We start from the raw sequence: 27,619 nt of genomic DNA on the forward strand, positions 1-27,619 counted from the left end.
GATTGAATTGAATTCAATCAGAAGGAGCACCGTGCACTTTTCGTACGCTGCTCCAGTTCAGTACTGATGTACTCAGGGAAAACAGAAGATCATGATAACATAAAAATGACGAGAAAATGATCGAATCATGATGGAAAAATGAGTTTTCCTCGTCATTTTGATGTCATCATGATTTTCTGTTCTGCCTGGGTATCTTCAATTGCTTCGCTTCAAATCAATTGATCATCTTCAATGAGCAGATGGCCAATTGGCTGTCGGGAGCCTTGCCGAAAGGCTTGCTGCCGTCGGGTGCCTCGTACTTGTTCACTTGGTACGTCAACAGGGTCTCGTAGCCGTACACGTCTGTACCGAGTTGCTGTGAAGATTCATCAAGATCGATTTGTAGAAGAAAAGAAAGAAACATAGAGTGAGACCTCAGCATGCTGGATGCGAGATCAGTTACCTGTGTGAGCGGGCTGGTGTTGGTCGTGAAGATGCCGACGTACTTCTCCCGCTTGATGAGCTCCAAGCAGTGCTCTTCCATCTGCCTCATTATGAGCACGTTCTCCGCCGCGTTCAGCTCGCTGTTGGTCGACATCATAAAGTTATGAATAATCTGGCCTTTACCCTTGGGCAATCTGTTCTCTATGATCGGCTCTTCCAGATACTCGAGAAAGTCCAAGATGACTGTCAACTTGGAGTTCAGCACCACCTCGGGCTTGTCCCAGAGATCAAAGTTGAGAGTGATCCCGATCGTTTTGCCGGTCTGCGCCGACTTCATGGCGAAACTCAAGCTCTTCTCCACGAGCGGCCGCCACATGGAGTCAATCAGATCCCGGTAATCGGCTCTCGTGATGTCCGGCATCAACCACCGCTCCAAATCGGCTTTCGAGTAAAAGCTCTCCGTGATTATTCTGCAAATTCGAGCGCGCGGCGTCACATTTACGAGCCATACGTGCTGTACGTGTCACTTGCAAAGCCTTTTCGCGCAACAACTCACTCGATCACGTCGTCCTTGTGGCGGTCGTGCAACGGCTCGTAGATATACGACTCCTGATCGATGCTCTCGTTCAGCGGCTCCTCCACGCTGGAGATAAGTTTCATGCGGCCCAGCATATCGGTCAGACTCTTGGCCGTGATGAAGTCCGTGATGCCGATGTGGTAACCCTGGTCGCGCAGTTTGGTCACCGTGTAGATGGAATTCAACGAGTTCCCGCCGAGCTTGTAGAAATTCGCGTGCGACGTCACCATTGCACGGCCGTTGAGGCCGATTACGGACGCGATGGTCGGGAAGAGAACACGGGCCTTCGCAAGGTCTTGGCTCGGCACGTCGCTGTAATCGCACTTGGCGGCCACCTCGTCTTCTGCGGGGAATAAACAAATAAATAAGCGAATGTATGCTAACGACGATGGGCGATAAACGATGGCAAGGGACAGCGGCTAATTAGAAAGTCGGAGAAACCGGTCGTCCTCAGGATCACGCGTTTGCATTTGCTATTCGATTTCACGGTGATTCGGCGGCGATCGTGTAACATGCGCGGCATTTCGCCGCGCATCGAGCCGTTTGGGTCGCCGTTTGGGTATGTTAACGCGATCGTCGCTTGATACTCCTCTCGCCTAACGACGACTGTCCGCCGCAATGGCGGGATGGCTCACCGTCGTTGGGGCAAGACGCCTCGTACTGCTTCAGCAACGCCTGCCGATCCGTCTTGCCGTTGATCATCAGGGGTATGCGATCGACGACGACGATTTGCGGCAGCATGTACGGCGGCAGCGTTCTTTGCAGGAGATGCTCGACCTCCGAGCTAGACAGGCTCGCGCCGCCCGCGATGCTAATGAAGGCTACCAGCGCCTGGAAATTCAAGGAGAGGGCTTCCATTAGTCCGACATTAAAAGTCAGAGTTGCGGCGCAGATGGCCGCGTTTCAGCAAATATATAAATTATACATGATTGTACGCGCGATGTAAATTGAAATTTAAAAAAAAAATTTGAAACATGGCCGAAGGAGAGAAGAAATTGCGCTCTCCGTTGAGTCATGGCCGTGGTTACTCTCGTCGTGCCTGCGCGACAGCGTTTTATCCAGCGTAGAATTTGTGCGCAATCCGCATTCCGCAATCCGTCGTGGAAATTTCGCGCGCTGAAAAATCGCCTTCATCCCGCGTACCTGTGACAGCTCGCCGGGTTTGTAGCTGAGAACCACGACCTTGTCGACGCCGGGTACCCTGACGATCGCCCTCTCGACCTCCGCGAGGTCGACGCGGTGGCCCCTGATCTTGATCTGCGAGTCGACTCGGCCTTCGTAAATTACGGATCCTTTGACAATCCTGGCGTAGTCGCCCGTACGGAAGATCCTCGGATACTCTGCGGACATCGCGAAACAGTGTTATCAGCGCCATTCCTCTCGAGCGCGCCGCGCGCGACGGCCAAGTTTGGCCGATAAATCTCGGCGCGAGTTCGGGCAGGCCGCGCGATACGCGCGTCGTCCCCCGATTTTGCCCCGCCCGGAGATTTTTGCGGCGTTAAGAGAATTCCGCCGTTTGTCACGGACGATCACGTCACGAGACGCGCGCCGTCAACGTCGCGCACTCCCGCTCGCAGGGGAAATCGAAGCCGCGAATTGGAGCGTCCGCAGGTCGCGGCAGTAAATTCTCCGGCTCCCCGGCGGAGGAGGCGGCGTCGAGTTGCTTCGCTCGCTCTCACCTGGATCGATGGCGTAAGGACTGTCCAAAAATTTATGTGCGTCCCGTCCGCGTATATAACCCGCGGCGAGGTTTCTTCCGGCCACGATCAACTCGCCGACCTTCCCCTGAGGGACCAATCGCATATCCTTGTCCACCAGGTAAATTATGCAGTTGTCGATCGGTTTGCCTGCGACAGGAATAAACCGAACGTTAAAATAACGACCGTCATTATTTCCTCGCGCCGCGCGCGCGCGCGCGCGCGCGCGTGCGCGAGTCGACGACCTTTCAGGCTCAGCGGCGGTTGAGCGAGAAGGAGGGAAAAAGAAGAAGGGAAAAACGATCCTTACCGATCGGCACTTTCTCCATCCCCTGCAGCTGCGCGCGTTGGCTCAGCAGGTGGTACGTGACGTCGCACATGATTTCCGTGCTGCCGTAGAAATTAGCCAACGTCTTGCCGTGGTCGCCGAACGTGGCAAAAAACTGCTCGGCCAGCGCTACCGGCAAGGTCTCGCCGGAGCAGATCCAAAGTCTCAGGCGGCCGAGAACGCTGTCATTACCGTAGTCCTGCGACGATGCAAAGCGGCGATGAAGCAGCGATACAAAGTAACATTAGCGGCCAGCTGTGCACGCAATAGGCGGCTAATAAACGAGTATTTCCATTGCGCAAATTGCCCGCGTGTAAATCACCCTCACGGCGCGCGGCGGAGAGAGAAAAAGACGGCGTTTACGCGCGAGCCTTTTCCAAGCGATGCGTGCCGTTAGCGAGACAAATGGGGTGGCCGCGGGTTACGCGATATATCCGCCTTCACCGGCCGACAATCCCCCGACAAAGTAGCGACAAATCGCCGGCGATTAACTTCGCATAGCTCTCGCTAATTACGTCTCGCGTAATTCCGTAAGTCCGGCGCGTCCAATGCTCGCGAGCCGGAGAACTTTCTCAACCGCGGGGCTATCGGGTCGCAATTTCAGAGAGAGATGGGGGGTCATTGAACTTGGTCTTGGGCGCACTTGGGCAGCCGACATTCAAGCCGGGTCTTGCATATCCAAGATTGTTGCAGCTTCTGGCGTTCCGCAGCCAACGATTCGCCCGACAGGCGAGAGGATGAAAACTTGCCGATATTTTGGACATTTCTAATTTAATATTTTTAACATATGTGTGAAAAATCCGAAACATCGGGCTGCTCGCTTGAGACGAGATCGAAGCCAAATTTGCGGGACTTTGCCGAGGCAAATCCGGCTTCGCTGAGAAATGCCATGGTGGCAAAAATCTCACGCACGCAGAAGAAAAGCCGGTCTGGACGGCCGCCGTGTCTATATTTTCCGTCCATTTTACAAAAGCCCCCGACGCTCGATCGTATCTCGCGCGTTTATTATGCATTTATTATTATCGCCGCGGGAGTCAACGAGAACTTATTTATTCTAATAATTGCGCGCGATACCGAGAGCGCGGGAGATACGAACGGGAAAGCGCACTCAATAATCGTAACCTTTTGCAACGCGTGACGGTTGCGGGATTGTCATAAAATGGCCGGCGGGAAAATTCAGCCGATAAACAAGCGGCTTCAGCGCCGCTTCATGCGTGCGTAATGAACTTGTACTCACCCGCAGACCCAAATACATGAGCAATGAGCGCAGCAACGACGGCACGAGCACCAAGCGTTGTATCTGCAACAATATACGAATGACTTTCCGTGAAGCCGCACATTTTCGCCGCTCGCGGCCGTCAGACTCGAACACGGCGAAAACGCGCGACTCTTGACCCTCTGCGCTCGACGGATATCGTCTTCCACCAACTCGGCAATTATAAATATATCTTGTCATGATTGAAAATTTACTTTTTAGCTGAAGGAAGGAAATGTCAAAATTTATCGACGAAACTTATAAAATTTTGCATCTTGCAGTTTTTCAAAGCCGTTATCGTCGCTCTACGCTTTATTGTTTCATCGCTTTTTGTCGTTAAATTTTTTCATGCCAGCACACCTGGCATTCCGAGTTGCCGGAATAATGTTTGGTGCCAGCTGCGCTGGCATTCCGAGTTGCTGGAATAAATATTCGTGCCAGCTGCGCTGGCATTCCGAGTTGCCGGAATAAATGTTCGTGCCAGCTGCGCTGACATTCCGAGTTGCCGGAATAAATGTTCGTGCCAGCTGTGCTGGCATTCCGAATTGTCGGAATAAATGTTCGTGCCAGCTATACTCGCGTTCCGAGCGCAAAGGGTTGCTCTTTTCGTTCCGATTCACGATGCCGGCGCGTAGACGTTACCTGATGCTTCTCCAACAGCGGCACAAACCTCTCCGGGTCCTTGGTCACGCTCTTCGGCACCACCACCAGGGTGCGAGCCCGCAGCAGCGGGCCCCAGATTTCCGGGACACTGTCGCCGAACGTGAGGGAGGTCTTGAAAACGCAGCTCTCCTCGTCGTCGGCGTACGGCAATCTTCGCCATTGCCACTGCAGGCGGTTCAGCAGCGTCGCATGAGGTATCAGCACACCTTCGAGGAAACAGACTCGTAATATTGTAGCGTTGTATGATCCAGATTATTATCGCTGCATATATATCGCCGTATTGCGTTTATACAATTACAAGCGCAGATTCGAATTATCGATACCGAGATATTTTTGCTCCTTGTTTTTATGGAATGATATAAAACGCGGCGAACAAAATCAGCTTGAATTGCACTTGATTATAGATCTTGCGTGAGAAGTTGATAATTACCTTTCGGAATTCCAGTGCTGCCGGAAGTGTAGAGTACGATGGCAAGCTGACCCGAATGTCGCTCGGCCGCAGTCGGCGCGTTCTCCTGCTCCTGCGCGGCCTCTTCCAGCAGCTGCTCGTACGTCACTACCAAAGCGTCCTCGTAGATCGTCAAGTCCGCTGAAAGACGAGTCGCGCATTCAGCCTGAACGACTTGCTCCACCAGCTTCGGTTCTTATTTCTACGCGGCGTTAATTCGAAACAGAAGATGAAGGGACAAGGACGAGCCGTGGAATCGGAAACGAAAGAACTCGCGTCACTTTGACGAATCAACCTTGACGGAGGCCCTCCTCCCCTCGCCTCGGGCAGAAGAGAAAGAGAGAGAGAGAGAGAGAGAGAGAGAGAGAGAGAGAGAGAGAGAGAGAGAGAGAGAGAGAATCGGTCTCCTTCAAGGTCCCCCTCGCGCGCAATTACGGCGGAGGCGCAATAAAGTCTATTCTTGGTCTGCGATAGCTCCGTCGAGCAGATGATTATTCAATCGCTGCCGCAAATACAAACTCGTTTGGCGGTGAGACGAGCAGGAGAGTCGCAAAAACGTAATATCATCGGCGAGGAGATTTCGCTACGGAGAATTCGCGAACTGCACGTGCTTTTCCTCGTTGCGACTGTAACTTCACGCTCCCCACTTCACGCTCGCCACGGCTACCGTTTCATCTTGTGGACGAACGCGGCGAAGGAGTTCGACGAAACCGGCGACGAGACTCACCCGCTTCCTCGGCCAACACCATCAGCGGCTGCGCCTCCTCCAGTATATGCTTCACCCTGGCCGTCGGGAAATCCGCGTCCAACGGCAGGTATGCCATGCCAGCCTTCAGGATGGCCAGCAGCACGGTCGGCAGGCGATCCGAAGGTTTCATGCAGACGGCCACGAGCGAGGAGGAAGTCGCGTTGACTTTGTCATACTTGCGCAAGGCGCGCGCCAACCGATTGGTAATCTTGTCCAGCTGCTCGAAAGTCAGCGTATGCTCCTGGCCACTGTTGTCTGCGGGAAATTCGGTCAGTGACGTTAGTGAGTCGACTCTGCGGGTTCATCGTGGCGAATTTGAAATTGCCCGATTCGACCCGAAATGAACCCGTCCAAGCGCAGCCGTAAAAGTGAGAGAAACAGACAGCTGGGCTCCTTATCACATTCTCGTAGGTAGCGCTGCTTAACATAACTGGCCGGTCAAACTGGTCCGACATGTGGAGCGCGATTGTTGTGGGACGACTGACGAATCAATGACGCCTAATGCACCTCGGAACTCCAACGAATACCTCTCGATTACGTCACTCTCGATTTCGACCGACGCGAGTCCTTTGGCGCGGGTATGTTCAAATCGCAAACACCGCGCGGTAGTCCTAATGCCGTTTCTCAGGCCGTTCCTCACCCTCGAGGGAAAATATGAAGAGAAGTTGTAGAGGGGGAAAAAAAAAAGGTTTCTGCGAAAGGAGCAGAATGCTCTGTTCACGAGCACCGATAAATATATCATGCAGGTCCTCTAAGGACAATTACGTCGCGTCTACAATCGCGTCATTGCTCGTGCGACGCTCTTCGGCATCAGCACCAAGGTGCGAGCCTGCGGCAGTCGAGCTTCTACGAAGGACTCCTGTCGTGGAGAATACCTCACGATCCCCCCTCCCCCCCCGCCCAGCGCTGAGGACACGTCAGCGCGGAGGCATCATCGAGTGAACGGATTTGATTACATCGCGCATCCTGGCATTCCGGTTATCGCGCGAATCCCGCCGATATCGTGGCGGTCGCATTGTTGACCCGTTTGTATAAACTCTCGAGGGACGGCCGGTCGAGACGAAGCGGCTGCTCTCACCTTCGTAGCATATCGCAGTCCTGTCAGGATGGCCGGCCGCTGCCCGGACGAACAGCTCGTGCACCAGGTTCTCGTCCCGCGCCGTCTGCTCGCCCTTCAGCACAGATTGCTGCTGCAGCGTGCCCATCTGCAATGTTTTCCCTATGTTTTATGAAGCGCTGGCGGGAGTGAGGCAAGGAACCGCGAGAACGATAGTTCGCGCTGACGGGCTGAAGCTAGAGACTATTCAGCGGCGGGCATCAACAACTCGCCAAACCATAAATAATGATACGTGCGACGCGCGTGCTAGTCGCCACGCTAATTTCGGCGTACGCGAAGATGCGTCGGATGAGGTTCGGATCGGCTACGAGTACGCGCGATACGAATTAATGAGCGCGCGAATTAATTATCGGTAATTAGCGCGGCAGCGAGTGGAAAGCGCGCAGCTGCGACTGCTCTCGCCCGTTCAGAAAAACTACCGGCTGACACACGTCTCTGATTTCACGTCTCACGGTTGACACTGAATCGGCCGCGAGAGCCGGGCGGAAAAAAAGACATCTCCGGCGGAATTGCGGCGGCAAGAGGGGGACCCGCGGAGGGAAGGTCGTTCACACACGTGTGCGTGCTCGCATCCGAAATCACCGCTGGACATTCCAAGCCAAGTCGTCACGCGCTCGAAGAAAAAGAAGGAAATTAAAACGCACGTGGGAGAGGAGGGGGAGAGGAGGTTCATTGTTGAGTCGCGCGACACTTCAGCTTCGCTTTCGACTAATGAGCCTGCGACGACATCGAGCTGCGAGTCGCGAGACGGGCTAACGCAAACGCCACATGCAAATTACAGTCAATAACGAAGCGTCAATTGCACGAGCGTGTTGTTGCACTTTGATAACGGCGAGATTCAACGGTCGTCGCCGTTTTCGTCGCAACGGCAGTTTCCGCGGCGTGGAAGGAGCACTCGCTGGCTTAACACGTCATTGCCGTTCACGCGATATCGCGTGTTGCGGCCCATCACCAAACGGCCGTTCACGCGATTGTTTTTTATTAGGAGTGACAAACCAGGACCCTCGAAAAGACTCAGTTCAATGCCAGTTCAATCGTGCAGAAAAACGACTAAAAATAAATAAAAGAAAAAATAACTTTGGCCACCACACGAAATTCAAATTTTCAGTTTGGCAATGAACGTGTTAAGCAACTTTTCAATTGTTAAATCCGTCGGAGGAAGAGAGAGAGAGAGAGAGAGAGAGAGAGAGAGAGAGAGAGAGAGAGAGAGAGAGAGAGAGAGAGAGAGAGAGAGAGAGAGAGGATAATGACAGGGAGAAGAGGAGAAAACGCCGTTCTTTCCCGACGAAAACACGTGCTCGCTTCGTCTCCTCTCTCTTCGGCCCACGGCGATGTCGATCTCCGCGACATCGCAGCCAAACGGGGACCGAACGACCTCACCGGCGAAATACCTCTTCGATCTCGCACTCTGCCCTCGCAACATCCCGACACGCACTCCGTCACTCACCTCGTGTCACTCTCTCTTCTAGCCCGCTCGTCGTCTTCAGCGGTGTCCGATCAACGCCGGCCAACACCTCCGCGAAACTGACAGCACTCGCCGCTCGCTACCGTCGACCGCGCTATCGGGAAGTTGTCGAAATCCTTGACGAGGCCTCTTTCTTTTTTCTCCTTTCACTTGCAAACGTTGGCCGCGAATTTCCTTCCTTCGGCTCGACCGGCCGCTTTCTTAGTCGTTCCTCTCGATCGGCGCTGCTCTTCCCTCTTCTGCCCGGCTTCTCTGGCCTTACCCGCTCGGCTATCCTGGTTGTCCCTTCTTATTCTTCTTCTTCTTCTTATTTTTCTTCCTCCTCTTTCACTTCGTCCGTCGCTCGGTGGTAGTGGCACAATTCGGTCAATGGCGACTCGACGGCTCTCCGCAGGGCGTAAATAACGCGACCTCAGTGCTCGGTCATCGGTGAACGGGTTATCGAGAGCGAATGACACCTCTGGTTGGTACAGCCGGTACTTTTATATCGCGCCGGCTCCATGAGGACTCTGAATTGTTCGTCGTCCCCCATCCGCGCGCGCGCATCCAGTCGCTGTCTATTACTCACAGCGGCTTTTTGCGCCATTCTGATGAACGTCACTCCCCCTCGTCAATGTCTTCTGGGATCACCGGCACGCATCGGTAATGCAGCGGAATCATCGGCTGTGGGCTTCCAAAGACCCGCGGCCGTTCGCGATCATTTGCAAGCGTCAATCGCGCGTCAGATCTCCGGCGGTGAAGATCCACTCCCCGACTAGAAATTTTGATCAGGTTCACCTAACATTGATAAAGATCTAATAGGGTGAATAAAGGGTAATCCTAAGTAAGTCAGTCTTTATAATGTCCTAACGACAAATGAGTAAGGAAGACCTTTATAAGGTTATAATGATTGGGTCCACATTAGGACCTTAACGTACCAACCTAGTGTATGATATAATATGGTTCAGTTAATCAGGTCCTTGTCGGGATCTTATTCATTGTACGTAATATGATTTGCATTATCAAGTTTTAACAAAACAATTTTTGGGTGTCATTTCCAAATATAAAGATGTTTGCATTGAAAAAACACTTCAGATCGCTTGAATATATTTGTAAAATGCTATAGAAATTATCCTTTTTTTAGCAGTCAATAAATAGTTGTAAAATTAACGTGACATGCAACTTTTCTCTTTAACACTACTTTATGTCTTGTCACCTTGTGACACTTAATGATCTTATGATATTCATTTTATGTTTCTTTTCCGAAACATTTTACAAGTATATGCTCAAGCGATCTAAAATATTACTTCATGCAAATATCTTTTTATCTGGAAATGAGATGAAAGAATTCTCAGCGTGTCATTTCTTATTTCTAATGTCACCATCCAATATAGCCGTGGCGAGTAATCAGGAGCCATAATTTGAAACAAAAGAAACGTAATAAGGATTCCATAAGGTAACTCAATAAGGACCTGACTATGAATCCTTACTAAGGTCCTGATATCCACGCTGCGTTACATGACTTACTAGAACCCGATAGTATTCTTATTAGGACCTGCTGTCCAAATGAGGTTAACCTGATCAGGGCCATGGGATAAATTTTTAGGGTCGAAGACGTCCCTTTGAGATCACCCGAAGCATCCTCGCGAAAACTCATGGCGTCGAGGATTTCGCGACTCACGCGCGCAATCCTTCGGATTGCCCTGGCGACACGCGCGAGGTCAGGTCGCTTTTTATTAAATCGGTCAATCATGCGGCAAGGTCGGGAGATTTCGGCTGTGATCTCACGCGGAGCTGCTCCACCACGAAATCGCAGCTGCGGTTTTCTTTTCATCTACGACGACTGGCAGCTGCGAGAGATCCAATTGCTCAAGCTGACCAAGCACCAGTTTGTTGACGCGTTTCATCATATGGTCCGGGATTACGATAAACTTCACGTAACGGGACGCGACGGGACGAATGAAGTGATGCAAAACCCAAAACCCGTTTTTTATATGCGGCTAATTAAAATAAAGAAATAAACATGCAGCCGCGCCGCGCGGCGACCGAGATCGTGCGACGCGCGTTCAACAGGTTCCGCGTAAACGGCGGATAATGACTTGGCGCTTTCTCAGCTCCGAAGTGAAAGGAATTATTTTCGAGTGATCCCCGTTACAGATTCCGTCGCGTCATTCGCGAACCGCGACTGAAGCGCTTCCGAAAAAATATGCGTAGGCGGCCGGCATGATTATTCAAACGAGACTCGAATCACGTGCAGTCGATTAATCGGTCATTTGCAGTCAGTTTTCCCGGCGAGTCACGCTTCGCGAGCGCGACCAGCGCCGACTTGCGACACGAGGAAAGTCAGAAGAGAGGTGAAGGGCCCGCCGGTAAAAATTCATCACTCGCGATTCCGCGCGCGCGATCCGACGTCATTACGGTCGTCCCTTTGGCCAGCTCGTGCTAATGCGATGAAGGAAGGGGAGCCCCCCGCGCGCGCGCACCCGAGATGTAACGAGACGTTCGTTTTCCTATTGCACCGCAATTTTCCTATTGCCGCAATGGACTCACGCGAGCACAACAGGAATGTGCGCGGCTTTCCGCGGGGAGCACGAGGAAAAGTCCAGCTACGACCAAACGCTGCGACCAAACAGACGTCAATCGCGGCGCACCACTTCCGCCTATCGTCTTATCGAGGAAACTATTAAGCTGCCGTTGACTCTCGATACGGCCAACAGGAAATTTCCTCCTCACTTTGTCTCGGCGTGTTTTCCCGATTTTTCTTTTCAACCCCTCCTCAATCGGGAAACTTATCAACTATTATTAACTATTATTGTCGAGTCGGTGATTTTTTTATTCATTTCTCAACGACTTGGTGGTCGCAGGCGGCTTTCTGAATTCTCGCGGTTTGTTGAATTCGCGGCGGGTCCGCGGTGGAAAGCGCTTCGCTTTTGCGCCGGTCTTTCCAAGTCAGGATCTGCGCAGCAGTAACGAGGTGGGCATTTTTCCATGTCGCGCGCAGCATAGCGCCATGAAAGGAGGAGGGCGTACTAGGTGGCGACGAGACGCCGTGCGTTCGGGACCTGCATCTTATTTTCGTTCCGAAGAGAGAAAAATATCGAGAGAGCGCGGTAGTCGCTAGATCGGGAAATCGAACCCGGGAGTCTTTCGCTTGCCGGGCGACTGCTCTAGACCACTGAACTACCTGACGCTCCACGCTCACGACATTCTCCTCTCCCTAGATAACGTTAAGAGATGTCGTTCGGAAGCGACAACTCCAGTGCTATCCCGAGCGCACGGCGACTACACAGAGAGAGGCATTGTTACTTGTACCTGGTGGTACAAGCTGGAGGTCTCTCAAAGTCAAAGGTTGCTGTGCGACGCGCGAGGCATCGAGAGACCTGGCCGACGATCGGTCTCTATTTATTAATCGAGCTCACGATGCGCGAGCTAAGATGTTTTCCTCGTGCGAGTGAATTCGCGACAGGTTGATATTTGCTCAGACTTACCACGCCTTCGGAAGCAGGGAAAATCCTGGAGTGACCGGTCAACTTCCTCCGCCGAGCCTCGAGCGGCACTCAGCGTTTCCCAATGACACACGTCGATTTTCGGAGCACCCGGAGCCTCGTTCTGCTGTCTCATGAATGACGAGATCGGCGTAAGAGCGAGAGAGCGTGTGTCTCGCGCAAATGAAAGGCGACGGGTTAGACGCGTGTTACAATGTTAATGGAACAAGAACAGACCGCTCCAGCGAGCGAGCCCGCGATTTATCGCGATCTCCCCGATCGAACCTCCGCGGGCGGTTTAGTCCTGAAAGGCCGCTGCGTCTTTATAATCCGCCTGCGTTCGCAACGGCCGACTGTCCACCAGAGATGTGCGAGCTATTCGAATTTGAATCGAATCGAGTCGAATTTAATGTAATTCGATTCGACTCGAATCCGAATCCCTATGATTCGAATCCGAATAATTCGAAAATTTCGAATCGCGAAGAATCAAATACATTAGCGTTTGCGCGCGTCAGCTACAAAACGGGCCATCTGGGCCTGTATGTTTGAACTCTTAACTTGTAATTAACTTGTAATTAACTTAACTATGTAATTAACAACTGAATCATAAATTACTTTAAATATTTAAATATATATTTTACTTTAAGATGATATTACAATATCAATATTTCCTTTCATATTAAAATCTTCCGTAATTATTATTGCATGTTTAATAGTCGTGTTAAATTTTTTAATGATTCGATTAGATTTCATTCGATTCGATTCGAATTCGAATGAAATTTTATAGATTCGATTCCATATAAAAATTCTTGATTCGCACATCTCTACTGTCCACCTCGGGAGGTTAACCCCTCGACTGGCGGAAACGCGATACTAACACATCGATCAATAAGTTCCGGGACTAACTACTAAAACAACATTTGTTTGAGAAAATTCTTCTTTATTCATCAACATAGTCTCCTTCAAGAGCGATACATTCATTCCAACGCTTTCCTAACTTTTCTATGCCAGCCGTGTAGAACGATCTTTGGTTTCAAAATAGGTGTTAGTTTCGGCAATCTCTTCTTCATTGGAGCCAAATCTCTTTCCCTGGAGCATCTTTTTGAGGTCTGCGAACAGCCAATAATCGCTGGGGGCCAAATCTGGAGAATATGGGTGGGTGCGAAAGCAATTCGAAGTTCAACTCATGCAATTTGGCCATCCTTACCATCGACTTGTGACACGGTATAGCGTCACTTAGTAAAACCATTGTAACTCAATGACACAATGTCGGAATGTCATGAAAGTTTGACACGTAACTTCTAAAGGTTGGTACTAATTGAGAATGGTATGGATTTGTTATTAGAGGCGCCTTCTGTTGGTTAGTCCCGGGACTTATTGATCGATGTGTTACTTGAGATATTTCTGCCGGATGAGTGTTTCTGAAAGGGTCGTTCAATTCGGTGATAAACTCGAAATGTAACGCGGCCCACCCCCAGAACTGTTGAAAAGAATACGAAGGTGAGATACGTCTTGGGGTCTTCAAGGTCACTCTTTTAAGCGGTGGACTCCAAGGATCAAGTGATCGAAAGTGACGAGTCCTCGAGCCGACGTGGATGACGTTAATTCGTTACTTGCAAATTTTACGCAAAAGTTTTGTGCATTTTCGCGCAATTCACTCTCTCGTAATAAATGTCCAGTTTTATTCTGATAAATAAGGTAATTATGATTTGAGTCGCCGTGTTGGGTCCAAGAACCCCAAGACGCAAGATTTCCACAAAACCGCTCGACTGTTGAAGAAGATTCATCTTTACCATCGAAGGTGAGAGCGTACACTTTCGTCACGACAACGACGAGAGACTGGGCCACCCACGGCGTTCTCTCTCTCTCTCTCTCTCTCTCTCTCTCTCTCTCTCTCCCTTGGCACTTTTGTTTCTCGCATTTGCTGCATGTAGTATGCATGTGCACGCAGGCGGTAAGTGGCACCTCTCGACTCGAATCGCGCCTCCTGCGCGCGGAAGGACCCGTATTTCATTATCTTGCGCGGCCGCGACGGCGATATTTTGCGTGTTACGCAACTTTAATTGGCTGTTTGATTGCGTCAAGTGCGAGAACAATAGCCGGTATCTATCCACCCATCCAGTCGGGCATAACCCTATTTTACCTTCTTAACCCCTTCCGTGGCAGAGCAAAATTCAGTAAAATGCACTGAAACCGCCTCCAAAAAATGACGGGGCGGATTTTTTCAATAATTTGTATACTTCAGTTTTTTTGGTCGCTGAAGCCGAATTTGAGATCAAAATATATAAATTCAAAATGGCGCATCGAATATGGCGACTAAAATGTTTAGAAATGCTTAATATTATAAATAAAAGTAATTGGTCATTTCTCAAGTCACTAAATTAACGATTTTTATTGAGTGCAAAAGTTCGTGCGGAGTTTGTGAGTAAAAGTCACACAGTGATTAGGCAAACAAAAATCTTTATTCAATCAATGATGTATTCTCCGTCGTTTTCTATAATCTTTTCCCAACGTTCTGGCAGCATACGGATGCCTCGATCATAAAAACTGCGCGGTTTAGATTCAAAGAACGAAGAGACGCCGTTTTTTAAGGCCTCCAAAGAGTCAAAGTTTTTTCCATTTAAATAATTTTGCAATGACCGGAACAAGTGATAGTCAGATGGTGCGATATCAGGAGAATACGGTGGATGCGTTAAGACATCCCATTTCAGGCTCTTCAGTTTGCGCAGCGTCTTTTTCGAAACGTATGGTCTGGCGTTGTCGTGATGAAAGACGACTCCCTTGCGATTTGACAAAATCGGACGTTTCTCTTTTATTTCTCGATTCAGATTGGTTAATTGGCGACAGTACTTGTCCGAATCAATCGTTTCGCCAGCGGGGAGAAGCTCGAAATAGATTATGCCCTTGCAATCCCACCAAACAGAGAGCATCACCTTCATCGAGTGCAAACTGGCCTTTGGCATTGCGTCACCATGCTCACCTGATTGTTTCCATGTTCGTTTGCGCTGAACATTGTTGTAGAGGACCCATTTCTCATCGCCCGTCACTAGTCGATCCAAAAACGACTCGTTATTGAGCCGCCCGAGTAAAGAAACAGCTGCAGAAATTCGCTTGATTTTGTTCTTCTCGGTCAGCAAATGGGGCATCCATATATCGAGCTTCAAATCGAATCCCATCTTTTTTAAACGCCGAAAAGCGGTTGATCGGTCAACGTTTAGTGCTGTAGCAACTTCTTCTGTTGAAATTCACGGATTATTGAGCACTAAAGTACGCAAAACATCGTAATCAATGTCAGAAGGTCGACCAGAGCGTGGCTCGTCTTCAAGGTTAAATTCTCCGCGCCGAAATTTAGCAAACCATTTTTCCACAGTTCGTTTAGCTGGTGCTTCATCCTGATAAACATCCTGAATGTTTTTTACGGCTGCGGCAACGTTTATTCCCTTCCGAAACTCGTAAAGCATAACATGCCGTAAATGCACCTTATCGATACTCATTTTTAAAGTGATATTTCTCGAAGCAGTTTGTACGAAAACAAATGATTTTTTTTTTAATAACAGCTGAAGACGTCACCTTTCCAACGTTATATAATATGTAGATGGAAGTATTAATGACAACACTTTATGACGCTTATAACTCCATCTATTGAAACTCCGCACGAACCTTTGCATTCACCCAATATATAAAGTCGCTCTTAACGCTCTTGCTGCTCGCTCTTCGTCGTATACATCCTCTGTTTTTTGGTACTACCGAACATTCGGATTCTTTTAGGCGCTGCGGTCAAACGACGCCGAACGTCGCGCGAAATCCATTGATGACGCCGCTGCCCTGTTCTAACGACGCCGATCCCTCCATCGGACGCCGCGGTCTCTCTCCTCAGTTTCTCCCTCTCATCCTTTCTCATCCTCGCACATCCCGTGTGTGAAAAAAAAATTTACAACTTTCCGACATTTTAATTTGATTATAGATAGTTTTTTTTATTAACAAATTATAAAAAACTAAGTTAAAATTCGTAATCAGCGACCCAAAAAATACTTGATAAAAATTCTACAACAATAGTTATTACACTTAAAATTCAATACAACACGAAAATGATCTGGACGCACCGGTGCGTCCGTGCCACTTACAGCACGGTTTTGGCTGGACGCACCGGTGCGTCCGTGCCACGGAAGGGGTTAATCTATCACATCCGTGGCATCCTCACCCTATTGTATGTGTGTGTGTGCGAGCGCGCTCGCGCGCCGGAAATTTCATTCTCTTCTGTCGCGTACGGTAAACTCGAAGGAGAGCTTCACGAAGGTCGACTCGCGGCCCGCGACGAGCAGAGGCCGCGCATCCGTCTACGGTTACCTCAGGAATTCATCCGAATTCCCTTCAGACGGGGGAGATGAGATTTTACGTGTGTCGTCGGGAGGCTGTGTGATGTCAATGAGTCAAGTTGATCCCCGCGTCGCCCGCGCCGCCGCGAGTCTCACGAGAGAGAGAGAGAGAGAGAGAGAGAGAGAGAGAGAGAGAGAGAGAGAGAGAGAGAGAGAGAGAGAGTCTGACGAGAGTGTCTCACAATCGAATGTCTGACGTGTCATCTTTATTCATGCAGCACAATCGAATGCTCACGTGCGCGTGCTTAATGAACGCGACCAATGAATCAAGCGATCGACTAGATTACCGATAAGACAAGTTTCCTCCCGGTTCTGTCTCCCGTCGGAAGAGAGGAGCAGACGGACGACGAGGACAGAGAGAGAAAGAAGGAGAGAGACGAGCGGACGTATTCGCTTCATTTATTATTCGCGCGAATCGTCATCCAGCAGCGCCGACGTTAAACGCTCTTCTCGGATACGTTGCTCCTGTTGCTGCCCGTCCTCTGCGGCGGCGGCGGCCGCCTCGCCCGCTGGATGCGGCCGGTTATCGTCGCCGGCAGCTCCCGGTCGCCGCTCATCCTCCGCAAGCTGGTGTCCCTGTCCGACTGGTCCTTGCCCTTGGGACACCGCGGGCCCCGTATGTTCACGTAGATGACGTACACGGCGAGGGTAACCACCAGGAACATTGCGACCCCCACGCCGCTCACCGTGCACACCTGCAACACACGGGACGCGTTGAATAAAGCGCGGCTCGCCCCTACGTCGCAAGGATCGTCGCTACCGTTAACTATCAGCAAGGCGAGACGATAAGCAAAAACATGATTAAAGTCAAACAAAAGACGTGCAAAGAGCACCATCGTCCACCACTCGTGGTCGTCCATCCCCGAGACGAGGACCTGCGCGTCCTCGTTGTCCTTCTCGTGCAGTATCCTGATCTCCTTGACGGTGGTGGTGCATCCTGAACGCGGCTCGCGGCCCTCTCGATCGAGGAGCCGCCTGAACGCGAACGGCATGCTCTCGTAATCGTCTGCCGGCGTCGTCGTGCCATCGCTCTCCCCGGCTCCTCCCTCGGCCTCCTCGCGCAACTCTTGGCCCCGCTTGCTCCAGTGGACCTGCGCCTTGTCCCCAGCGACGATCACGCCGCCCAGGTGCTCCAGCTCGCCCGCCCTCGTCCTCATAGACACGTCGAGGAACCGCGGCACGGCCTGCGACTCCGCGTTGTGCGCCATCAGCACGCTCGACACCACGTGGTTCCAGTCCAAGGGGTTCACCTGATTCTTGCACCTCTTGTTCTTGCTGTGGCAACAAGGCATTGCTGTGAAAAAAGCTCCGAGACGGGCCAGTCGGGCCAAACTCACCACAGCATCCTCAGGGCTTTCGCGTAGATCCCCACGGCGTCCTCGAGCCACCTGACTTGCCGCAGCTCCTCGGCGTCGTACCTGCCGCGGCCGTTGCTCTCGGACGCCCACCAGCGCGAGTTCTCGACCCGCCGCTCCAGGCCGTCCATTACATTCCTGATGGCGAAGAATTTGACGTCAAACAGCGCGCGCGCGCTGCGAAAAGGAGCCGCCCGCTTTTCGGCGCGCAGACTGACTGATCGCCGCCATGTCATTTGAGCCGCTTGAGACGAACAACTTTTGACTTTGCTTCCCCGCCGTCGAGCGGCGAAAATGGCCGGGGCGAAGTTGATTGAGGCTCGCGCGCGGTGATCTCGCTAATATCGTAACGATTCTGCGTCGGGCCGGTCATTAAGGAGACTGGAGGGTCAGATTACTAAAGAATCGTGCTTGTTTTTTGATAATATTTTGTGACGAACTGAATAAATGTGCAAGAATGAAAATTTTACATATATTTATATAACATAATGAAGAGTAGACAAATTTCGTTTTTAAACAAATACTCATATAAATATACGTCCACTTAAATTTTAAACGCGTTTTTCTCGAAATTTTATTCTTCAACTTTTTGCAGTGATTTCTCCGAAACTGAGCTTCGTATCGATTTGAAATTTTGAAGCAACTAGAACATTACAAGCGCGCGCTACGCGCGCGCCATTTTAGCATTTTCATATTAAAATTAAGAATAAATATTATAGATAAAAAATAAAATCTGGAATATAATAGAAGTTCAATAATATCCGATTCCAACATACGATGTATCAGGCGCATACATTTTGAAATTCCATAACACATATTTCCTGCATAGTAACGCGTCACTGTCTGACCAATGAAAATTTCAACGTTTAGAATTTCTATTCAAGACCATCTTAAGCTCTCTCTCTCCTTCTCTCTTCCTCTTTCTCTCTCTCTCTCTCTCTCTCTCACACACACTCTCTCTCTCTCTCTCTCTCTTTCACACTCGCACAATCTCTCTCCCTATCTTCTTCATACTCTCTCTCTCTCTCTCACACTCTCCTCTCTCTCTCCCCCTCTCGTTCTGTTTTTCTGTTTCGTTCATTCTCTCTCACACACTCTCTCTCTCACACACCCTCTCTCATACTCTCACACACACTCTCTCTCTCTCTCTCTCTCTCGTTATATTTCTTACCATTACCCGATAAAGAAGAAAAAATATATTATACCTTATTATTTTATATTATAAAATTGTTAACCTGATATAACCCCATTATAACTCCTTTCGTACAAACTGTCATTCAGCTGTCATTCGCCGCGATGACAGCTGCGAGCGACACGAATGCAGTCGTGATCAATCAAGATGATCGAGACAGTCGGGACGGCTAATCAACATCGCGGAAAAGAGGCTTCAACGCTTCGATAAGAAATATATCCACGATAACACGCACTTTTTTGGAGAGGATAATATTTGTTCATCTGGCTCTCAGGTGAGCTATGGACAACTCCATCAAAATATTTCATTTCGAGATATTGATTTTTTTATTGTAAAAGAACTGAAAAATTTGAATTTTTTCCTAATAATAGCTGCCATTTTATTAATTTTGTTCGATTTTTTTTTTATAGTGCTTCACCGGATAATGATAAGCCTTTTAAGATAAGATTTCTAGCTAAAATTCGCTCTGATCGCTCTGATCGCTCTGATCGGACCACCGAGAGAGCCGAGATATTACTGCAAAAACGATAATTTGAGAAAAAAAGGAAAGTATATTTCAGCTATATATATCGTACATTTATACGAGTATTTGTTAATAAATAAAAATTTCTACTCTTCATATGTTGTATAACTATGTCTAAAATTTTCATTCTTGCACATTTATTCAGTTCGTCACAAAATATTATCAAAAACAAGCACAATTTTTCAGCAATCTGACCCTCCAGTCCCCTTAAAGGCGAAATCTCTCGGTCGCGCGCACGCGCGAACCAATGAGGAAGTTTCGCCGCGTCGTCGCCGTCGGCCCGAGAACGATCTCGAGCAGCCGCCGTTATTCCGCGGAGTGAAACATTCCGACGCCGCGGTAGGGAGGAGAGAGAGAAAGAGAGAGAGAGAGAGAGGAAAAAGGAGCCGGCGATACCGGCAACTCCGACGTCGGTTCGACGAAAAGATCCTTCACCTCGATTGCGTCCAACGGAAGTAGCTGGAGAATCGCGATTTTCCTCTTTCGCGTCGGACGAGAGAGAAGAGCGCGCGTCTCTCCGACTCGGGAAAACTCGCGTCATCTGGACGGCGGAAAAAATAAGTGATTTCATCGATTATCATTATTTGTAATTAGTCGTCGGCTGAGATACGCGTTAAAACCCATTTTACCGAGAAGAATGGCCTTCTCAACGCTCAATTACTCGTCTCTCCCTTTCTTCCGCTCATGTTCGCCCCCCCCCCCCGCCCCCTTCAACTGCCTGTCTTTTCCTCCACGTATAATCGCGATCAATAATTCATTAACGCCGCGTGCGTAATTCCGCCGCGGCGATTATAGTGTCGAAGCGGCGCGCGGCGGCGCGTCGCGCGAAGAAATGCGCGGACATGATATCGCCGGGATTTATGAGCGTTCGAGAGCGTGTTATGTGGGTTGCGACAATTACGGACTCAATCCCGGCGTCGCCGGGAACATAAATCTCTGGCGGAAGTCTCGCGCGCGCGGCGGCGGATTAATTACCTCGAGTCCTCCAGCAACAGTACGGTGTTGCTGCCGTTAATGCGACTCAGATGATCCTGCGCGCCTCCTTCGCCGACGATCAGCACGGTCGCGTTCATGGCCGAGCGCAGGAACTTGCCGTCCGGTTTGCCGACGTGCACGATGTGCGACGTGTAATCTGCGTGAAAAAAAAATTAAACAGCAATGGACAATGCAATGGCGATGCCTGCGCGAACCGGCGCATCGGCGGGCCAACGAAGAAGGAACGAAGAGGGGGACGGGGGAAGAGAACACATGGGGCGACTCCGCACCTTCCTCGTCGTTATCGTGAACTATGACGCAGAGTTCCCTGGCGATGGCGCTCATCGTCAGTTTCTTCGCCATGTTCTGCACGTCGCCGTCGCTCTCGTCCTCCACGTTGGCCACCAACGTGAAGGACCGCCACCTCAGGGTCTCCACTATCTTCAGGATCGCCTGCGGAGCAGAAGAAGACGCGGCCGATAGCGCGATTCGGGAATCTCGACTTTGGCTCGACTTTCCTTCGTTTCCGGGAAGCCATTCGCGCGCTCGGCGACCCGATAATTCGCTCAACTGCGTCCGCTCAAATCGCGTTCCGCGAATCCGCTCATTTCGAATGCGAACAGCACGACAATGCTTTCCATTTATCCCGCGTCTAATAATCCCGCGAATAAACGCGCCGCGTTCGCGGCTCATGTAATTACGAGTCTTGGCATTTTCCCGCTAATTATCCGCGCATACGCCGCACAAATCGCCGAGATCCTCGGCGCAGCGCAAGCAGTTTCGTGAGAGAGCGAGCGCAAACGTGATCGCGGCGAATCCTCGAGTCTCGAGCTGCCGTCGAGCTGCGCTTTCAGGTGTTTGCGCAAAAGCTCAAAGCTGCGTCCCGCGCGCATTATCATTGCGCATAGCGCGCCTTGCGCAAAGCTGGGCAAAGTCCCAAGACGGCCGGTGAAAAACGGTAAAAATGACGACCGCATCCAGCAGGTAGGCAAGAAAGTTTGCGTCGTTTCAAGGTTTCAATGATGATACACAAGGTGGACCAAGCAACAACTTTCGTTCAAAAAAGTAGAGCCACCTTCGCGGCTTCTACGTCCCGCCTTTTATGAGAGTTTTCGCTTTTCGCTACTTCGACGTCCTGTCGATTTTCCTGCCTTGGCAAGTTTCTGAGACCAGCACGCTCGCTCGCTGCAGCACCCCCGCCGAATTTGACACGGCCACGCTGAGGTCACTTCCAATCGGTAGGGTGCACGCGTGTGCAGTCGCATGTGCTGACGCAGAAACGGCACAAACCTTCTCGGTTACCTAGGTGGATACTCACGCACCTGCACCACGTAGGAGTTGGATTCCTCCGGCAGAGGATGCAGGTACGGCGAGATCGACGGCTTCTTCACGATGTGCGGCACCTTCAGTATCGAGGTCACCTTGTGCACCGCCTCGGCATTGGTCGTCGTGTCCGGCCCAATGATTCCTGGCACAACGAAAGGCAGCTCTTTTTCGGTCCTCAAACTCGGCCGCGCGAATTAGACTGCGATGGACTCGGTTACGCGAAACATGAGGGGGGAGGGAGAAGATTGTCGATTTACCTAGGTAATGCGGCGGGTGCAGGCAGTTGATGTCAGCCCACACGAGAGCCTTCATGGCCGCCTTCAGGGCGCCCGTAATGCTGCCGCACGTGTCCAGAACGGTGATCCCTGCAAAGCCGGTGGATTTTTTCAATCTGGTTTTACTTAGTTAAGGTTGGTAGGCCTTTGACTAACCCAGAAGCGTTCCGCAATTGATCGGCTGACCAATGATCAAGATCACAACAAATCTATCCATTTCTCTATCGAATATCAGGAAATTCAGAGAAATGGCACACAGATGTGAATGTCCACAGCTGTGATCAGCTGATCAATTACGGGACACACCTGAGTTGGTTCAAGGCCCGCCAACCTTACAACGAAAAGCAGCTTCTCCGAGATCGACTTCGGGACAGGCAGTCATCGTTTCCCGGGGCTGGTGCAAATTCGGCTAGACGGGTCTTTCTCTCTCTCTCTCTCTCTCTCTCTCTCTCTCTTTCCCTTCGCTCCCTCGCCCCGCGCGGGACTCTTGACTTGATGACGCCAGAGGCGAGGTGACTCATAGAGCAAACGTCTGCGGGGGATCATATCGGGAAGTTCCGCCGCTCCGACAACTCTCGTCTCTTCTCGCGATCCCGACGCGTTTCAGTTCCCCGATCGACATCTTCGACAGAAGAGAGCTCTGGAGAAGCGCTCAGTCGGTCGCGCGTGTCTGGGATTTCCTCGCTTCTGACGTTATCATCACTCAAGGTGGTTGCGGCAAGGATTACTCTCTGCCAAAGCCGAGAGAGAGAGAGAGAGGGAGAGAGAGAGAGAGGGAGGGAGAGAGGGAGAGAGGGAGGGAGAGAGGGAGAGAGAGGGAGAGAGAGAGAGAGAGGGGAGAGAGAGAGAGAGAGAGAGGGAGAGAGGAGAGGGAGAGAGAGAGAGAGAGAGGGGAGAGAGAGAGAGAGAGAGAGGGGAGAGAGAGAGAGAGAGAGAGAGAGAGAGAGAGAGAGAGAGAGAGAGAGAGAGAGAGAGAGAGAGAGAGAGAGAGAGAGAGAGAGAGAGAGCGAGCTTCGTCGGCTGCGCGCCGACCAGGCTTGGCCGGGGGGCGGTTTACCGATCTCGAAATCTTCGGTCCGATTGTTGTGAGCCTCGGCGAGCAGGCCGGCGGCCTCGTAGAGCATGACGCCCTTGGTCGACGGTTTCGCGCACGACGGGTCGTCGTGCACGCTCGTCAGGAATGAGATTTGCGCGGTGCCGCTGCATTCCGTACGGGCGCCGCAGGTGCACGCGGCGGCAACCAGGAAGATCACGCAGCAGGCTCGCGCTGCGCGGCTCTTCATGGCTCGGGTCGGTCGGTCGGTCGCAGAAAATCGAGAGGATGGCACAGCTATCGCGCGATACTTTTTGTCTCACGTCGAGATACCGATGCAAATGGCGGCGAACAAGCAGACGACGCGCATGGCGCACCGCGACTCGCGCGGTCGAGCGAAAACGGGACGAATTTCTGCCGGGCCGGCCTCCTCGAGTGCGCCGGCTGATATTGAGTCCCGGAAGCTTTATAAGGCGCGGCTGATGCGCCGAGCGAATTTCTAAGGCTTTAAAAGCGTCCTCGAGCTAAGCGGCAGAAGCTCTCAAAACGGCATCGAGGATCGCGTCGTCGATTTTGCGAGCGCGCGCGCTCCACTCGCTCTCTTCCTCGCGCGGCTAAGCGAGCAAGGACGTTTACCTTTTACTTCGTCGTCTCGTTCGGCTTGGCATCTCGATTTTGTGTTGTTCAAATGCCACCTGTCAACGGATTGCAGCCGGCAGGGCTGAAATTGATTGATGTCTTGATCGGTTTGCCGCATAAAATTATTCCCCCGTTTCCCCATCCCTTCGCACCCTCTCTCAGCTTGCGCTATGGGCCGCGCGTGTTTGCGAAAACAGCAGCCAAGCGTGACGAAGAGCGGGAGGGAGTATTTTCCTAAATATTTCGGGGCTTGTTTCTCTTCTGTTGCTTTCGTTTCTCTTCCGACGAGATCGCGGCTCGTCGTGAGAACCCCTCACGCGATTCTCACGCGTAAGCTCGTTTAACGCGACGCGTCGCGCCGCTACGAAGAATCCTATATTTAATCTCCGTTGCATCACGCCGCCCTTGCGTAACCGTCGGATGAGTAAAGTGCGTTGGAAAAGAGAGCCGCGCGAGATGCGGCCTCGGCTGTTGAACGTTTACCACTGCTAAACCTCCTCTCCGTTGCTCTCCTCGTCGGGCACGACATGAGTTTTTGCTCGCGGCGGCTAATCAGTCGCGGGAGATCTGACGTTGCTGCATCGAGCGATACTGATAACACTGATAACATAGAGGGCAGTAGACATCAAGAAGACACGCTGATCGCTGCGTGCGACTTCGATTAATCCCTGCGAGTAGCGCGAGGTGGCACCACGCTGCCTTTTCTGTCGGGGGGCACAGGGGAATTTGTCTCGTCGGGGCCGATCACCATCATCTCGTCTTTCAATTGCACGCTTTATTCCACATTCGCGAGAGCTAGCGATCCAGGCCAGGTGCTTCTTCATGGAGGAACGCGCGCGAGACAATAAGGATAAAACTGAAACCGAAGCGGCCCTCCTCTCGTCCCTCCTCGGGCGCATCCTTCTTTCTCGCATTTCAAAGGAACGACTATCGCGCCGCCCGGGGGGGAATCCGGCTCGGCGAGCGTCCTCGCGATGGATAATTGGCAGCCCCGAATCGACGTCGGCTTTAACAATCGGCTTAGCGTGAGGCCGCGCAGCCTTACGAACGTTCTCCTTCGCTCACACAGCCAGGCGCGAGACAGGTCTTTGATGTGAGGGGATCGCGCGGACACAAGACGAGACGTATCTCCGCGGTGAGTCGGGGGTAGAGGGGGAGGGGGGAGGGGAGAGCGCGCGAAATAGACGGGAAGCATGGGCAGAGGCCGACCACGCGGCCGCGCCATAACTCTTTCGAGCGGCATGCAGGCGAGCCGCGAGAAGCGATCTCTGCACTTCAAAGGCAAATAAGAAAAAGCGCGGAAGGATATATTTGCGTCGCGTGCGCGCGCACGCAGCCATTACTCACGCTGGCGCAGGACCAACGATAACACACCGGCGGACTTTTAAAAGCCTGCAAGACGCTGGACTCGCTCGTCGCACCTCGAGCATCCCCGCGCTTTCTGCGCCTGCCACCTCCGAGGGTGGCGCGCGGTCTCTCTATTTGTGTGTGTGTGTGTGTGTGTGTGTGCGCGAACGGATGTTGCACAAATCCCGCTCGAGTCCTGGGCCAACAGCTCCGCGTCGTCCTGCCGAGACGACATCGACTGCGACAACAGCGAGTCAGATCGAGTCAGATCGACCGGCGAGTCTCGAGATCTCCCCCCTGCCCTCCGCTTGCCCGCCGAGTAAACACGAGCGTTTCACGCACGTCACACGTGCGCCGAGTCACACGAGCCGCCGCCGCCGCCGCCGCCGCCGCGCCGTGAGAATTTGCGGCCTAGCTGGCCGTCCTTCACAGCCGAGAATCTCGCTCGCGGGAGACATCGTCGGCCCCGATAAATTACAGTCTGCCGAGTCTCCGCGGAATGTTTACCTATCCGCCGGCGTGTGTTGGAAACACAAAGTCGCCCCGCGGACAGCGCGAGACGCGGAGCACCCGCGCGCAGAGCCCGGAAAAGCCGGAGGAAGCGTTGACAGGCGGCGAAGACGTGTCGGTCAGTGCGATACGATTGTCGTTCGTCGCCGATATAAATCTGTAAGGCGCGTCACCGAGATCGTCTTCGGCGCCGCGCCGGCGCGCGCGGGTCGAGCCGCGACGCTGACGAATGCCGCCGATTCCGCGAGAGAGCGTGTCCCGTAATCGAGCGGAAACCGAGGCGCGAGGATTGGCCTAGATCTCGGGGAAAGTCCCGTGCGGGAAAAGCGCGCTGATTGCCGGCGCTTTGACCAGCGCGGCGGTTTTCGGTGCACCGCGCCGCGCCGCGCCGCGCTGCGCGCCAAAAGTGTCGCGACGCAACTCGACGGACGCTAGAAAATGCTTCGGTTCCGTCAAACGTCGCGCGGGCCGCTGCTTCTCCCGCCGCTTCTTCCCGTCCTCCGCAATGTTATACATTGCGGAGGCAAAATTCACATCCACAGGGTGTTTGAAAAAAAGGTTGACGACCTTAAGGGCAGACGGCGGTCGGACCGAACGGAGGAGAAAAGGAACCTAGCAAAAAAAAAATTAATATCGTCCGAATTTCGAGCGATTATTGATTTTAATCGAAGCAGCTGACTCGCTCGCTCCTTCATCAAAATCAACAGTCGCCCACAAATGCTATTGTTCCATCATTCACCGTCACTTTGTTGTACCGTCATCTCGCGTCTCGCGTCTGCTCCGTTGAACGGAATTTCGACGCGCACGTTGACGTGATTAGAGCGGAGCCGGTCGCGAGAGAGAGAGAGAGAGAGAGAGAGAATTACAGCGAGAGAACGCCGTACACTCGCTCGCGGCTCGCGGGCCCATGTGCGATACACACGCTCCGCGATTAAAATCTACAATGTTAAACGAGGCTAACGTTGAACAGACCGTTGAATTACGTTCGCCATCATTCGTCACAACTGTCTCGGCGGTATTTTCTTCCTCTCCTGCGCGCGCGCGCGCTGCATAATCGGCTGTCGCCGCGCGGTAAGCTTGGTCGAGAGACTTCTCAAGCCGCACGCCGCGGCGTGCTTAACCCAGATGCGGTGCGGAAAAAATGCTCGGCGAGAGGCACGACGACGATGACGACGACGACGACGGCGCAACGCAACGAGCTGCTTAATCGCACAAGAAACGCCGCGCGAGATCCGAGTGTTTCGCGCGCGAAGCAACGCCGACAAAAATGAAGCCCTCCCTCTTTCTCATTCACTCTGCCTCCCTCCCTCTCTCTCTCTCTCTCTCTCTCTCTCTCTCTCTCTCTCTCTCTCTCTCTCTTCCGTTCACTCGGCGTTATTATATAGCGGTGCATTATTCAGCGCTGCCCATTCAAGTGGTAATGCCGAGATCGATTGACCGGGCGATCGGCATAAGTAGAGAATGCAGCATTCTCCGCCGAGAGCCGTGCGAGATCATCCGTCTTGGCGATCCCACAGGCGGCGCACGTCGTCGCCGCGGCCGCATACAAAACGCGTCGCGTGTTCGCGCGCGCGCGCTCAGATAATATTAAACGTAACGACAGCGCGGATTTACGAGGTTCCGGCGCGCGCGACAGGGGGGCGTCGGTCTCGAGGAGGTGCGCCGACCTCGATTCCGGATCTCCGCTTTTTCGGCGCGAGCGGCTCTCGCGGAACAATCGCTGGAAATCGAAAAAAAAAAAAAACGAGCGAGCGAGAGAGAAAGATAAATGCGTAATAAATCGTCGCTCCGAGGCGGGAGGAAAAATTCGCGGATATAAAACTCTGCTGGAAGAAATATAAACGAACCGATTGACAACGATTGATATGTAAATATGTGTCAAT

General features: G+C 51.9%; 2 protein-coding genes across 3 annotated transcripts in view; both read right to left on the reverse strand.

The window, feature by feature from the left end:
• Positions 1-9,178, reverse strand: part of e (nonribosomal peptide synthetase ebony) — a 9,457-nt gene extending 279 nt beyond the window's left edge. The window contains exons 1-13 of the mRNA XM_025307085.1: positions 8,704-9,178; positions 7,218-7,344; positions 6,119-6,394; positions 5,374-5,532; positions 4,923-5,149; positions 4,263-4,325; positions 3,008-3,224; positions 2,680-2,847; positions 2,144-2,340; positions 1,636-1,831; positions 980-1,343; positions 443-893; positions 1-355 (exon numbers count right to left, since the gene is read on the reverse strand). The exon at positions 1-355 is cut by the window's left edge and continues 279 nt beyond it. Coding sequence (XP_025162870.1) covers positions 215-355; positions 443-893; positions 980-1,343; positions 1,636-1,831; positions 2,144-2,340; positions 2,680-2,847; positions 3,008-3,224; positions 4,263-4,325; positions 4,923-5,149; positions 5,374-5,532; positions 6,119-6,394; positions 7,218-7,344 — 2,586 coding nt within the window. The 5' untranslated portion in view covers positions 8,704-9,178 and the 3' untranslated portion in view covers positions 1-214. The remainder of the gene's footprint in view (positions 356-442; positions 894-979; positions 1,344-1,635; positions 1,832-2,143; positions 2,341-2,679; positions 2,848-3,007; positions 3,225-4,262; positions 4,326-4,922; positions 5,150-5,373; positions 5,533-6,118; positions 6,395-7,217; positions 7,345-8,703) is intronic.
• Positions 9,179-16,748: 7,570 nt separating this feature from the next.
• On the reverse strand, positions 16,749-23,701 carry LOC105180703 (uncharacterized). 2 transcript variants are annotated; one of them, XM_025307066.1, is made up of 8 exons: positions 23,265-23,701; positions 22,190-22,297; positions 21,929-22,074; positions 20,897-21,059; positions 20,607-20,763; positions 17,899-18,054; positions 17,386-17,836; positions 16,749-17,256 (listed from the first exon to the last, which is right to left on the reverse strand). In XM_025307066.1, the coding sequence occupies exons 1-8, from the start codon at positions 23,488-23,490 to the stop codon at positions 16,999-17,001; spliced, it is 1,665 nt and encodes a 554-aa protein (XP_025162851.1). In that variant the 5' UTR covers positions 23,491-23,701; the 3' UTR covers positions 16,749-16,998. The 2 variants fall into 2 exon arrangements, with proteins under 2 accessions (XP_025162851.1, XP_011135248.2); XM_011136946.2 differs by having other exon boundaries at positions 17,395-17,836; positions 23,265-23,700.
• Between the last annotated feature and the right edge of the window lie 3,918 nt (positions 23,702-27,619).

This window comes from Harpegnathos saltator, unplaced genomic scaffold, assembly GCF_003227715.2.
Source record: "Harpegnathos saltator strain DR-91 unplaced genomic scaffold, Hsal_v8.6 scaffold83, whole genome shotgun sequence".
Classification (NCBI taxonomy): domain Eukaryota; kingdom Metazoa; phylum Arthropoda; class Insecta; order Hymenoptera; family Formicidae; genus Harpegnathos; species Harpegnathos saltator.

What these genes read in the sequence shown, in the direction of transcription:
- LOC105180703 (XM_025307066.1), bottom strand. Translation starts at nt 23,490, where the DNA reads ATGAAGAGCCGCGCAGCGCGAGCCTGCTGCGTGATCTTCCTGGTTGCC. An exon ending in GACCGAAGATTTCGAGATCG is followed by an intron (nt 22,298 to 23,264) that starts GTAAACCGCCCC and finishes CCGGCTTTGCAG; the next exon opens with GGATCACCGTTCTGGACACG. An exon ending in CCAACTCCTACGTGGTGCAG is followed by an intron (nt 21,060 to 21,928) that starts GTGCGTGAGTAT and finishes TCTGCTCCGCAG; the next exon opens with GCGATCCTGAAGATAGTGGA.